The following is a 13936-nucleotide window of genomic DNA, read 5'->3' as shown; positions in this document are numbered from 1 at the left end:
TTATACAGAAATATCCCAAAATACATTTGAAACCTGTTTGGCTCAATAGACAGCACACAATGGCAGATATCTTGCCATTCTGACTGACCACAGACATATATAGACATAAAAATCCAAAACATCCACATAGAACCATGTCCAGACATGCACACACACACACACGCACACACACACACACACACACATTATGCATACAGTTGGTATAGAACTGAAGTGGGTAATTAGGGAAGGTCACCAAGGAAACAGACAAACACAAGCAATTGTCAGACATACTTTATACTCGAGAAGCATAAACAACCGTTTCTCTGCATGTAGCACCATCCACCCACCACTACCGTTACCTTAGACGCAAATATGTAAACAAGACAGGAATAATTTTATCTCAAGTTTTGTAAACAACGACCTAAGATCTCCCGTTTCCTAAGATACTGTTTGCGTTGCCACTGATTCAAGGAGATATGATCTTTTAACTCATCAAAAAGAGCATCCGTGTTTTGCAATTTAAAAAAAAAAAGCATCGTCCAACAATCTTCAATGTGTTTTGTTTTTCAGATTCAGAAGAGGGAGATGAAGATATGCGCGCTGGCAAAGGAGCTCACAGAGAGTAAGAAGCAGCACTCTGAATGTCAGAAAGAGGTAAAAACAACAGCTTCATTATTCAACAAATTGATTGGAATTTTAATGCTCATGATTCATATTAATGTTAACTGCGTTAAAAGAACATTTGATTGTGGATACAATTACTGTAATTTTTATTTGATAATGGAATTAAAATGTTGAATCAATTTAATTTAGCTTGTTTCATGTAGTGCACATGTAGATAATGTTAAGTGGTTTTTGTGATCCTAGAATTAATATTTTATTACTTTTACATTTAGGGATGTTATTTAAAGTTAATTTAAATATTTTTTTTTTCCTTGTTCTATAACGTGGGTGTTGTGAATCACCACTGTGGGATCGTAGCGCTGATCGAGTGGCTCAATTTTATTGCATGTTTCCCAGTTGCTCCGAAGAGAGAAGGCTTCGGAGAAACTGAGCGAGGAGAGGGATGAGCTGAGAGCCAAGATGGAGGACCGGAGCAGAGAGTTTGTCCACCTCGACCAGACCAAAGAGAGACTGGAGGCTGACTTGGCCCTGAGCCACGAGAAACTCCACACCTCGCACCTGGAGGTCCATCTCTCCGTCTCTGTTTCTCTGTGTTTGTGTGTGTGTGTGTGTGTGTGTGTGCATGCATGCAGAGGTCAGAGCTGTGTAGTAAAATTTCATGTTGTTAACCAAATATTTAACTAAAGGAACATAATAGACTAAAATGCCAACATATGCACTTTATTGGAATTTACTTTAAAGTGTGTTTTCTGTGTGTTCAGGTTCGAAGCAGAGATCAGTTGATTCTGCAGTTAAGAGCTGAAATGAAGACTGCTGAACAGAAGCATCAAAGGAAACAGGAGCAGGTGTGGTGGCTTGTTTGTGTCTGTATGCTGATTTTCCTATCATTCACATCTTTTTATGTCTTTATCAGGGCTTTTCCGACTGTATTTATTATCTGGTTTCTGATTATTAAGTATATTTTCAGGTTATACTATTGCAATTTACAATAAAAATCACACCTGGCATTTTTTAAAATTTCTAATTTAGCATCTTCCAACTATGTTCCATGAGAAAATAGGTTGGATTTTTCAGATTTGTTTCCGTTTTTAGGTTTTAAATTTGTCTCATGGCGTATATATTCAATTCTAGGTAGTACTGCAAAGGTTTTAAACCTGTCTTTTTGGTTTTTCCTTTCATATGCCGAGGCTAGGTTGAGTGAGCACCCCTGTGTTATTTTATTCCAACAATGACCTGTTTTACACCCACAGATCTACTCAAGGGAAGTGCCCAAACCAGCAACAGTTTTGTACAGTTGGCTACTGAGCAGCTCCATTAGAGCAGTGGGAGGCGTAGCACTTTGCTCAAAGGCTCCTCGAAAGTTGGAGCTAAGGAAAGGGGAAATCGTTACTCATTCATGTCTGCCGTGCCCGCATTTTCCCAACTGGTCCCGAGCCTAAACTGGGAAACTCTCTGACTCAAACCTGATTCCCTCACTTTTTAGGCTACTGCCGCCCCCTCGCTATCTTTTCTGTCTGCCCGTCTGTCTGTCTGTGCTTTGTATGCCTACCTGAAGTTATTCCTTTTCTCGTTCATCTTGCTCAGGTGGCAGCACTGGAGGGCGAGGTTAGACGCTTGAAACAAAAGGTCAGAGGACACCAGGAAGAGACGTGTCAGTTAAGCGAAAAGGTTAGAGATATCGAGCGCCTCGCGGACCAGAAAGAGAAAGAACAGCAGCAGCAACATGATCAGCTCCGTATTGGTCAGCAACAGGTGAGGAAGAACTCTCTCTTCTCCTCTTCACCTTCGCTCCTCTCCACCTCCCCGCCCCTACAGGGGGCGATCTATAGATCAGTTGAACTCTGACTTGGAAGCTGTGAAACAGGCTTGCGAGATTGATGCGGAACGCTGGAGCCAGAGGAGCGTCCTGCTTCACAGCCGGTTGAAGCAGAACAACTCCGAGCTCGGCCAAACACAGGGGGCAGGCTGAAGGATCGAGGAGTCGGAGGTCACGGAGCTCAAGGACAGTTTAAGTCTGCAGCACAGGGCCTGCAGAGACTGCGAACCTTTTGTGTGTTCAGTTGTCAATCAGTTGAGCCAACGATCTATGGTGTTAATCCAGCGAACAACATAAAGAAAGAAGAATCAGATGCACTTATGCGTCTGAGTGCGAGTGATCTAAATCACAGTGGACAATCAAGTAGTCAAGAGTCTTTTGCCAAGAACAAGACCCGTTTACAGCAGACAAGCTTTATTTTGCAGTCAACTTCCATATATCCCCGTCTACATCATCGGAATCACCAAACAAGACAAGATGACCCCTCTGTTTGTCAACCTCTCACATCCAATCGGCCTCTTACACGAATACAGAGAGGGAAAGACTGACCGAAGAGAGGAGAATGAAGTTATTATCAGCCGAAGGGGTCATCTTGGGTAGTCATGTGACAGCCATGAATACTCAAAAGGCAGGCCAAATGAGGGTCAAAGCGATGTGTTTTCTATCATATTTAATGAGGACTGTTTGTTTCCACAAAGCACAAGCTCCTGATTACGGTCACAAGAAAGCCATGGTGTTCCCATTAAGCCTCGTTACAAGGCCTTTCATCCGGCGACAGAATGAAACGCTAAATCTACCATTAGTGTTCGGACTGTAGTGGATACATTAAAGGGGAAAGAAATAATATGACAGAGAGCAAGTATCATAAAGAGTACAGCTATAATAGGTAAAGTTGGCACATGACACTTAACTTTATATTGTGCGTGTGTGTGTGTGTTTCATAGTGTGACTTTAAAACTGTTACCTTGGGTAACCTTGGCTAAAACATCACACTCGAATAAAGTCGAGTGGGCTGAGTCAATGGTTTTAAACAGTCCACACGCACACCTACACAGGTTATTCAGTTTTGACTCTAAAGTAGAGGATGAAAGTTGATGGTGCCCTCCATTCTCTCCTCTCTGCTTTGTGTCTCTTTGCATGAGCAAGTCTTCCACCCAGTCACGCTGCCTTCCACCCAGCGTTAGTCCTAGATGGGCCCCGGCTAATCCCTGGTTAAACCAAGCTGTGGCGAACCGCTGAAATCTAACTAGTTGGCTGTCATTAGTTGTAAAACCCTCATGTTCTGATCCAGATTACAGTGGGATTAACGTGGATGAACTCGAGATGAGTGTTAGAGCGGGTTTAACTTTCTCAACCTCTCCCCTTGAAAGGTGAGCTACGGTAGGATTCCTTGTGTAACACCGGGATTAAGCCCGGTTTCACTTCCTGGGTTCCCCCTGTCATTATGAGCGAGGTTACTGTAGAGCAGCGCAGTGTGTTGCACCATGTTAGACAAACTGGCACATTTAGTCCCCGATGAAGTTTCATTGTTTGATTTTGTAGCATTGTGATGATGACGGTTGTTGCTGTAATAGTTTCAGCATTTCTTCTTTATTTATGTATACATTAAGACTTCCTATTGCTTTGTTCATCAGTTACTCGCAACACATTCAATCAGTAACTCTCCACACGTTGGCAGCAGTTCAGTACATTTTCCCAAGAGCACCTACAGTATACATGAGGAGAGTCAAAATGCTTCTTGCTTCCCTTAAGATATATGTTTTGGTCACTCTACCAAACCTTCAGGCTACATCTGTTCCACTTAAATAAAGAGCGATGGTTTATTCTCATCATTTGTGCTTCATTTCGCCGCTTTCAGGTCGAGACATTCGAAGGGAAGCTAAAAGAGCAGGAGGTCGAGATGGAGCTTCTTCATCAGCAGCTGAAAGGAGCCAAGGAGGAGCTGGGAGATGCCAGTTTACAAGCCCAGGAGCAGAAAGAAACAGTAGCCATTTTTAGACACAAGTACACCGCAGCAATAGAGAAGGTGCATAGGGTGCAAGGGCAAGTGGAGCTTTTGGAAGAGGAGCTACGATATTCACAGCAACAGGTAGGTCATAGTTTACAGTAATGTACTGCATTACCGTCATTGCATTGGCTTGCTCTGCGCCTCTGAAGAGATTTCATCAGCTCTTTACGTATAATATTTTTGTAACATGTCCTCAATCCTGTGAGTGAAATCGCAGTCTAAAATTCTGCCATTGCCTTATTCGCTATGTTTAATTGGCAGCTGAGAGAGTCCCAACTGGCAACTCATTCGGTGAAGGACGAGGTAGCCGAGATGGAGCGGCGGTTTCAGGAAAAGGTCGGCCAGTGGGAGAACTCACAGGAGGCTCTTGACCAGTTGACGGATGAGCTGCAGGCCAATCAGAATCTACTGAGGGAGAATCAACAAAGAGAGGACCACCTTAAAGACCTGATAGGATCCCTGCAGGAGCAGGCGGACACACTCAAACAGCAGGTCAGGACAAACATGTAAACATCACAGTAGCGTATGTAGACACAACAACAGCATCTAACTATAAAGCGAGGAATCTCCGTCTGTCTGTCTGTCTTTCTGTACGTCTTTCGCATATCTCGAGAACCGCTCATCGGATCGACTTTACACATGGTAGGTTTATTGCCGGGGACCCAGGGGAATACAATGTCGAATGTGGTGGGATTTGACCAGATGGTGGCGCTATAACAAAGGAACTTTACGTATTGGCCTGTAACTTATGAATCGTAACAAATAAATAATAGTTTTGCTGGATTCTGTGGTCCTAGACAAAGCTATTCATCGACGCCCACTTGTGTCTAGACTGATTTTCCACCATTTTCGAATTGTTTCCAAATCTGATTTTTTTGCTACTCCTCCTACACATATTGAGCAATCTGCACCAAATTCGGTACAAAACATCTCTGGACCAATCCGGAAAAAGTTACTTTTTTGAATTGTTGATGTCTCATACAGTTTTGCTATAGCTGACCCTCACAGTTAGCTCAAATGCTGTGGGCAGGGCTTATATCATAAAAAATTTCATGTCTCCTATTGGTGCTATTGCGACCACATTTGGCGGACATATTTAGATATGATGTCTGAGAGACCATGACAAATATGGTGCCATTTGGCGAATAGGTAGCGCTGTAGCAGCATCATCTAACTATATATCTGTCTGTGTATGCATGTATGACTGTCCTTAGCATATCTCGAGAACCGTTCAATCAACTTCACACTTATACCGGGCATAAGCAGCCATACTGCGGTTCTCAACAACGCTGCAAGCAGCACTTCTGGAAGCCAAGCAAGAGGCCCATTCTGGACGGGCACGCCATCCGAATGGGCGCTGCACTAGTAAACATAAATCCAGACACAGGTGACATGACCAAACCAGTAGCCACTGGGTGCGGTCTTTCATTTCAAAATAAGAAACTAATATTTTTTTCAACCTTCATTGTATGTATTCTTTAAGGAGGCCTCAACTGGAGGATTTGGATTACGTGTACCAGTGTAAGTCCAATGTGTGTCTCTGTGTTCTTGCGTGAGCTCCCAGGTGCTTGCCAGCTCCATCAATGTCGTGTGAGGGGACGCATGGGCCTTTGTGTGTGCATGCGTCATTGCACTCATGCGTATGCGAGTGTACAAGTGCACATTTGGTGCATGTGCGCACTGGCGCGCGTCACTTAATCTTTTCTCCTTTTTCTCCCTGTTTTATATTTACTACGTCAGGCAACAAATGAATCATCTTTATTACGGAGAAATTTAATTTGGATGAACTTAACTGCCGCCGCCAAGGTCAGACGGGCAGAATGTCATTTTAATCCAATCAACTTTAATCTGTTGGTTATAAAAGAGTTAGGCCGTTGAAGAATGGCTGTATCTCGGGCCCTTTATTACGCCGGCTAATGACTTTGATTGTGAGGCGCCTATCAAGAGGTAAGGAGTTCTTATGGAGCTCCACATCCCGCTAATTCTCTACCTCGTGCCGCTGTTGGGCTCAGCTAACCCTAAAATCATTTATGTCTTCATTCCCTGTTTACAAGACAATCTTTATTGAAAGAAAACTTCTATAAAATATTTTTCAAATTCAAATAAATTGATAGAAAAATCCTGTTTGAGCACAAATGGTTAAAGAAGAAACAGTATATATGGTAATGCTATCTCTATTCTTATCCATTTGTATTCCGACCAGGGACTATTTCACTATAACATATAGATGAATACTACAAGACACTTCTACAAAGATGTCTACTTTTGAATTAGTTACACAATTTGCCTATATAAAGGACAGCAGTTAATAGACTAAGATTGAGGGTAGTGATACATTTAGCAATTTCCAAGGAGACTTTGTAATTAAGAGAACATTGCTAAGGTCTTTAGGTAAATTGCCATTGCCTATTATAGTTTCTCACACTTAAATTCACTTGCTAATGTTATGCTAGCTGTGTTGTCAGCTGAACATCAAGGCCATGTGTCTCTGCGCTCTGCGATGCAACAAATCAATTCACAAGTGAGTGTTATACATAATGATGTGTTTCCTTAGAGGCACATCAGTGTCATTGTCATTTATTAGTAAACCAAAAATGCATATAATCTGTTGAAATGCAATTAATTACAAATGCACTTTGCCTTTTTTTAAGAGTCATTTTTGTGTCTAGATCAATTGTTTGCATTTTGGTGGTTACATTTTCAGTGTATGATTGACTAAAATAAGCCTGGTTATTGCTGTATTGGAATCTTTTTTTTATTAGTATTTTGTTGCTGTGTATTTATGACAATTTTGTTGTTGTTTCCATTGTTTCATATGTAGTGCCATTTCACTTATTTTCTCTTACATTTGGCTTGTTTTTTTCTTTTCTTGTTTTATTTGACGCTGTTTGATTTTAAATTGTTTTGTGTGTGGACCCCTGGAAGACAAGCGACCACTTTGTGAAAGCTAATGGGGATCCAAATAAAGAATAAAGCCTACCAAAAAAAACAAGTGCTATTTGAATATGTTAGTTCTTTGAAATACTAACTGTGTTTCTTCTTTCTCTCTACCTTTTTCACTCGCTCTATCTCCTCATAGAAACTGATGTTGGAGTGTGACCTACAGCTTTATCAACAGGGCCATTCTCACTCTGACGAGGACTACCTCGGCCTGCTGAGACACAGACAGCAGCTACAGAAGGTAAGGTCATACATTGTACCGCTCTACGCATTACAGATGTGCATATTTTCATCACACTTAACCATTAGAATATATCCGGTACTTACAGTTACATTCAGAGATAACAATTGAGAGATGACATTTTTCTTGCTGTATTCAGAAATAACTTCTATGATTTACATTGACAAAAAAAATGAAGCTGCATTTCAGCACCCACATTTTTTTTGTGTGTGTATCTGTGTGTTTCAGCGCTGCACTGAGCAGGTTGAGCGCCTTGCGGAGTGTGAAAAGGCTATTCTTCAGATGAAGTCAGAGCTGGAGAGACAGTAATAACCGAGTCTATAAAACTCTCATTCTCCTCTGCTGATCCCGGTTCCTGTCCTTGTCTCTCCTCTCATGCCCTTCCCATCTGCCTCCGCCCCCTCCTCTCTCCCTCTCTCTCATTCTCTTAACTGTCTGCTTGCCAAATGGCACACAGTAGCACACTATATGTCACATGGGCAATTTAACATAATCTAGTCAAATCATTCTCTTTTAATTTAGCTAATCTGTTATCTGGTTTAATGTTTGTTTTTTTCTTTCGCTGTGTTCATGCATTCCTTACACAGCAGTTTGGACGGTGCCAGTCACTCTTTTGCTCTCCTCCCCATAGAGCCCGGGAAAAAGCGGGTCTCAAGCAAAGTCTCGTTGCGTCCCACCACACACACATGAGCAATCACAGCCAGCTGGAACAGGAAGTGACACGCCTGAAAAAGGAAGCTACACGCTTAGAGCTCGAGCTGGCGGACACCCAAAAGGTATTAAACTGATGCGAATCTGCTGACCTGTCCTCTGATTTAGAGATGTTATTTTGACCTTTTTGAATGAAGAAGCCTCATCCACTGTCACTAAAATGTTGCATGCGTCTCAAGCTACGAACACGGAGCTGGAGATTCAATTCAAGTTCCCCAAAGAGGAGCACTCAACCCACCTCCATAGGCACCACACACACCCACCACTCGTGCGATTGTCCCGTGATTGCCTGGCAGAAACAAATTGCCCCGCCATTAATTAAAGCACCAAACGTGCCAAGGCTGGTGAAATTGACTCCAATTAAGAGCTCAATGGGACACTAAATATTCAAATTACTCAAAGTGGTGACTGTAGCCTGGCAGAGTGCCAACATCGCTGGCAGTCACAGTCACATCATTCATGCGAGCGTGTATGTGTGCAGTCAAGGTGCAAGTGGGAGCATTTGATTTTACGCATTAATTTGTGCGTCCCCTGGCACATACAAGTGTCATGCTTACCAAGATCATCATATGCATGCACACACACACACACACGCATAAGCAACTGTAGCATATTCCCCTCTTGCTGTCAGGTCTTGCCCATTTATCCAGCCTAATATCACATAATGAGTCGTGTAAGGACACATGTCTTGAAGGCTACAAGCAAGGTGTACTTCTCTAGCCGTATGACCAAGACAAATATGTATTTTTTTTATTATTATTTTAAAGTTTCAGTCAAGGTTTCCCGTGGATAAAAGCAAATGTAAGCAGGGAAGCGAAATCAAATAATAAGTTGTCACTCAATACACATTTAAGGCGCTTTTTTATGGAAAAATGTGAAGTGCATTCTAGACTAGCCACAAACACCAAATGTGTGTGCACCATGAAAACGCAGTCACTTACTCACTATTCTCACGCTGCAGGTACATGTGGCGCTCCTCAGGCAGTCAGAGGAGGAGCGGAAGGAGGCCGGACGAGAGGCGGCGAGAAGGAGCAGCGAGGTGGACGCGAAGAGAGGGGAGGTGCGGAGACTTCAGGAAGAGTTACTGAAGGGTGAGGAGAAGACGAGGAGCTCCGTCAGAGAGAAGCAGACGCTGAGCGTTCGCGTCACGCAGTCGAGCCGAGAGCTGGAGGAACTACGCCGCGAGCTGCAAGTGACAGGTAGCAATCAGTCAATAAATGTGTCATATCATCCATCCATCTGTCCATTCATCCATCAACACATATACAATTTACCAAATCATTTCTTTTTAAATTACCCCACATTTGACTAGTGGCCAGTCCGGCTTTCACACCTGCACAGTTGAGCAAATAGTGCACAAGCAAAAAGATAACTTTTTTTTAATAAAGAATTGAGGTTTTATGTCACTTCCTTTGGTTGATCCACTAGTTGCCCTGCTTTTTTTTATTGTTTGGCACATGTTGCCCACCGGAAGCATATATACGATGCTGGAGGAGCCATACACAGTGTGCCCTGCCTTGTTTTGAACCAGCCACACTGCTGTTGGCTCGATCAGTTAGCTCAAATTAGCCAGCAGTGGTGCAGCAACGTGGTGATTCGGTTGCTAGCTGTCTGCACGCAAGGTTAACTCAGACACACACACACACACACACACACACACACACACACACACACACACACACACGCTGTAGATAGAGGTTTGATTTAATGGCACACTGCTTTAGCGGTATGGTAATGATCTAGTCTGTGTGTGTGTGTGTGTGTGTGTGTGTGTGTGTGTGTGTGTGTGTGTACGTACGTGCCTGATGGTGGCCTTTGTAGTAGCGTGTCAGTGCAGGAATGGTGATGGCTGGGTCTCACTGGGCACAGAAATGTCTCATTAAGAATTAACGTACACATCTACGGTCACGCCAGGCAAACACCTCACATACACACGCAGCCATTTCTCCCCAACTCCCACTGCTTTAATTAGCACATACACACTCTCCGAGGTACAAATACACACACACACTCACCTATTGTCCGCAGAGAGATGAATCTGAGGTCTTTCTCTGTGGCAGAGAGTGGCTGGCTTGCACCGTGAACACTGCTCATTAACAAGATAGAGACAGAAGGACAACGCTGTGTAGCTTGGCCTTTGTCTGTGATCAAAACCCATTCCCTCAACTCCACGCTCCACACAAAACCACATATTATTCCGCTTTTACCTTCAGCAAATACAATCCAGCGACGTAGAGCCTATTGTAATGACTTAAGAAGAATAAAGATGCATTATTATAACAAAGGGGGCATTGTTTACCTGGATATAGCAGTAGCCTGAATAGACTGGGTGAGGAGTCAGCTTGAGAAATTACTGTTGTGGACAAAAGGCCTTTTTTTTGTTATTAACATGAAGCCATTGTTGAGGTTCTTTCTGCATTATGAAAAAACAACATCTTGAGTGGAGATGATTCTTTTTGTTGCTTGATAACAGTAGATCTGATCTGGGATGGAGTGGGTTGTGAAAATGAACAGGTTAGAATGGAGATTGTTAGAACAGTATGGACAAACACAAAGAGGTGTATTGTGAAATAATGAGGGAAAAACAAGAGTAGACAGTAGATTTCAATCAAAACCACATTCTTTTTTCATTATTTTATGTTCTGTTTAGGGCTGTCAAAGTAAATGCGATAATAACACGTTAACGTATGCTAAATTTTGGCGAGGAAAAACTGGCATGGCCATTTTCAAAGTGGTCCCTTGACCTCTGACCTCAAGATACGTGAATGAAAATGGGTTCTATGGGTACCCACGAGTCTCCCCTTTACAGAAATGCCCACTTTATGATATATTTTTTAATGCTAAATGCAGTACCTGTGAGGGTTTCATTATTTTGTGTTGTCAATTGATTTCCAATAATAAATATATACATGCATTTGCATAAAGCAAGCATTTTTGTCCACTCCCATGTTTGTAACAGTATTAAATACTTGTCAAATCTCCCTTTAAGGTACATTTTGAACAAATAAAAAATGATTAATTTGCGATAAATCGCGATTAACTTTAGACAATCATTTGTCAATTTGACAGTCAGAGTATAACTTGTATTGCTGATGTTTAAATTGTTATGGAATTGGTCTACATCAGAGCATTTTTACTCGTAAAGTTGTTTGGTGCATGTTGCATGACTCCTACAGTTAACTGGGCGTATACGTAACTGCAGTTGTGATGGATATTATATTAAAAGGCCTCTGTGGCCAGATAGAGGGAATGTCAAACGAGGAAAGAAACAGAGGATAGGAGGAGGATGAGTTGGGAACCAGAGAAGTGTCACATGGATGAGATTGAAGCGGCTGAAGGCAGCTGGATTCAATCAGACTGTGGCAGGAGAGACAGGAAAGAAGAGGGTGATTAAAAAGGAGAGGAAAAAAAGTCTTTAAACCTGGCATATGACTGTATGTGTCAAATTTACTGTCACTCTTTGACAGCACGCACTTTCTGTGTGATTCTCAGTTCAGTAGATATTTGGTTTCGTACAAAATAGTCCAGCGAGTAAATCACACAACACTAAATAAACTCCACATGGTGCTGAGAGAATGCCAGTGTGTGTACAGTTTACAGTATATATGGGTAATTTGAACTGAATTGAGACCTGATTTGTGGCATGATTTTTTAAACTCTAAGACACTTATTCAGACAACAAATAGAAAGATTGCGTTACTAACCAGATTCATAGGAAACCGTATGTGGTATATATTCTAAATGGCTGGTTAATTGTTTTGTAAAACTGTTTTTATAGCACCTACCTGTGAAATTCAAGCAGGGATGGATGTTTAAAATATTCAAATAGTGCCACCTTAAATAAGACGTGTTGTAACGTTGGCCGTAATGTGAAATAAATGTGATGCTGTGTGACAATAAATGAAATAACAGCATAAACAAAAACACAATATCCATATTTCCACACTTCCACTAAAACAGAAATGTGATATTACCACCCTTCTGTGCTGCTGATGTGCATCTGCCTAAAGATGATGAAATCATTATTGTGTGTGCGCGTATGTGTGTGTGTGTGTGTGTGTGTGTGTGTGTGTGTGCTGCTATCCAATCTGGATCCCTGGACGCACACGTGCACAGGCCTCTCTCCTCCAATTCACCTCTATTACTAGCTATAATCCCATTTCACACTCTATCGATCCCCAAAACTGTTGTTCACCGGAACCAGCAGCAAACACTGGCATTTCTCCCCATCATTTCACCACCATTGTTCTTTATTACACAAAGAAGCCCCCCTTTTTTTTTGTCTCAGAGCAAACTCAGCCCCGCTGAAATATGAATTATAAATGTATGGCTAATAAAAGAGAAGGAGGGGAAAGAGAAAGAGAGAGAGAGAGAAGGGGAGAGAGATAGAGATAGAGAGAAGTGGTTGGTAGAAACATCAGAGAAAATGACTCCTTTACAAGAGTCTATTGATCAGTTTCTATCAAAGGGGGATGTCAGACATGAGATTACCTGGCAGTTTGAGCATTAGGTGCCGTGTGTTATAGCCCCGGGCCCTTGTACCGCTGCCAGAGGATTGTAAATAAAGCGGAGAGGAGAGAGCAAGAGGGGAGTGTGTTGGGGTGTATGTGTGTGTGAGTTTTAGATTCCTCGGTGTGTGTGTTGCTCTTTGTCTTTGTGAGTGTTCACTGTTGTGTGCATATTTTTTTTCCTTGTGGTGTATTTGTGTGCATGACGGTGTGCGGCTGTGCGCCTGCACCTTTTGGCTTATACCCAAAAGCAGTGTTGCAAGCCCGTGAAATTTCAGAAAGAGAGAAAGTGAGTCTTGGGAGGCTTTGGGACGTCTCCAGGGAGCACCTTAGCCCGCTACGAATCCCCCAACAAAGCCAAAGGAAGCCCCTATGAAGCCTTATGAAGCTTTTATGAGGGCCGGGCAGGGCCCAGCCCAGCGCCAGCCACTGATTCAGGGTTAGCCGGGTTCTCGTCCCTCTCATGTTAAAGGTTAGCTGCGAGAGCGGGGTAATCTGTCCGCAGATCTGTGATTATAAGCCGATGCTGTATGATGGGCTTTGAAGCTCGCATTGAAGGCGTTGAGGGGGAGAGATCCAGAGAGAGTTAGATTATGAACTAATGTCATACCTTAAGGTGTGAAGCCAGTGTAAAAGGGTCACGAAAGTGAGAGGCCCAAGATCTTATGCCTCATCTCCACTGCGTGGTTCAGCTCGACTCAATCCACTTTTGGTACCGGGGCCTTTTCTCTATTTCATTTTGGGGATCTTCAACGCGACACTCGCTGAATCCTTTCATCGGCAACCAAACAGAAGAACGTCTGCAACTTGGTCAATTGTACGACGTAGTTTACATCATAGTTTTGTGGGCTGGCATTTTTTAAAAATCTGGGTTGAGTGAATAGAAAAATTGAGGTTGATATTATTTAAAGGGGCCTTATTATGCTTTTGTGTTTTTTCCCTTTCCTTTAGTGTGTTTTTGTCCATGTAAAAGGTCTGCAAAGTCACAAAGTCCACACCAAAAGGAGTTATTCTCCCCCACAGAAACACTACTCCTGAACTGCCTGAAATGCCTTGCTTGAAGTCCCGCCTTTTTTTTCCCCCGTTACGTGGTGATGTCACCAAGT

The 13936-nt window shown here is 42.6% G+C and overlaps 1 protein-coding gene across 1 annotated transcript in view; it reads left to right on the top strand.

Moving 5' to 3' along the window:
* The window catches only part of LOC141759347 (uncharacterized), a 110764-nt gene that overhangs the window by 65076 nt on the left and 31752 nt on the right, over positions 1–13936 (top strand). Inside the window, exons 11-20 of the mRNA XM_074621341.1 lie at positions 553–636; positions 1003–1170; positions 1368–1451; positions 2191–2358; positions 4281–4511; positions 4692–4922; positions 7510–7611; positions 7840–7916; positions 8243–8387; positions 9284–9521. Coding sequence (XP_074477442.1) covers positions 553–636; positions 1003–1170; positions 1368–1451; positions 2191–2358; positions 4281–4511; positions 4692–4922; positions 7510–7611; positions 7840–7916; positions 8243–8387; positions 9284–9521 — 1528 coding nt within the window. The remainder of the gene's footprint in view (positions 1–552; positions 637–1002; positions 1171–1367; positions 1452–2190; positions 2359–4280; positions 4512–4691; positions 4923–7509; positions 7612–7839; positions 7917–8242; positions 8388–9283; positions 9522–13936) is intronic.

The sequence above is a fragment of the Sebastes fasciatus genome, chromosome 21, assembly GCF_043250625.1.
Source record: "Sebastes fasciatus isolate fSebFas1 chromosome 21, fSebFas1.pri, whole genome shotgun sequence".
NCBI classification, from domain to species: Eukaryota; Metazoa; Chordata; class Actinopteri; order Perciformes; family Sebastidae; genus Sebastes; species Sebastes fasciatus.
Note: the sequence above shows the minus strand (reverse complement) of the source record. Positions and strands in the feature narration are given on the sequence as shown.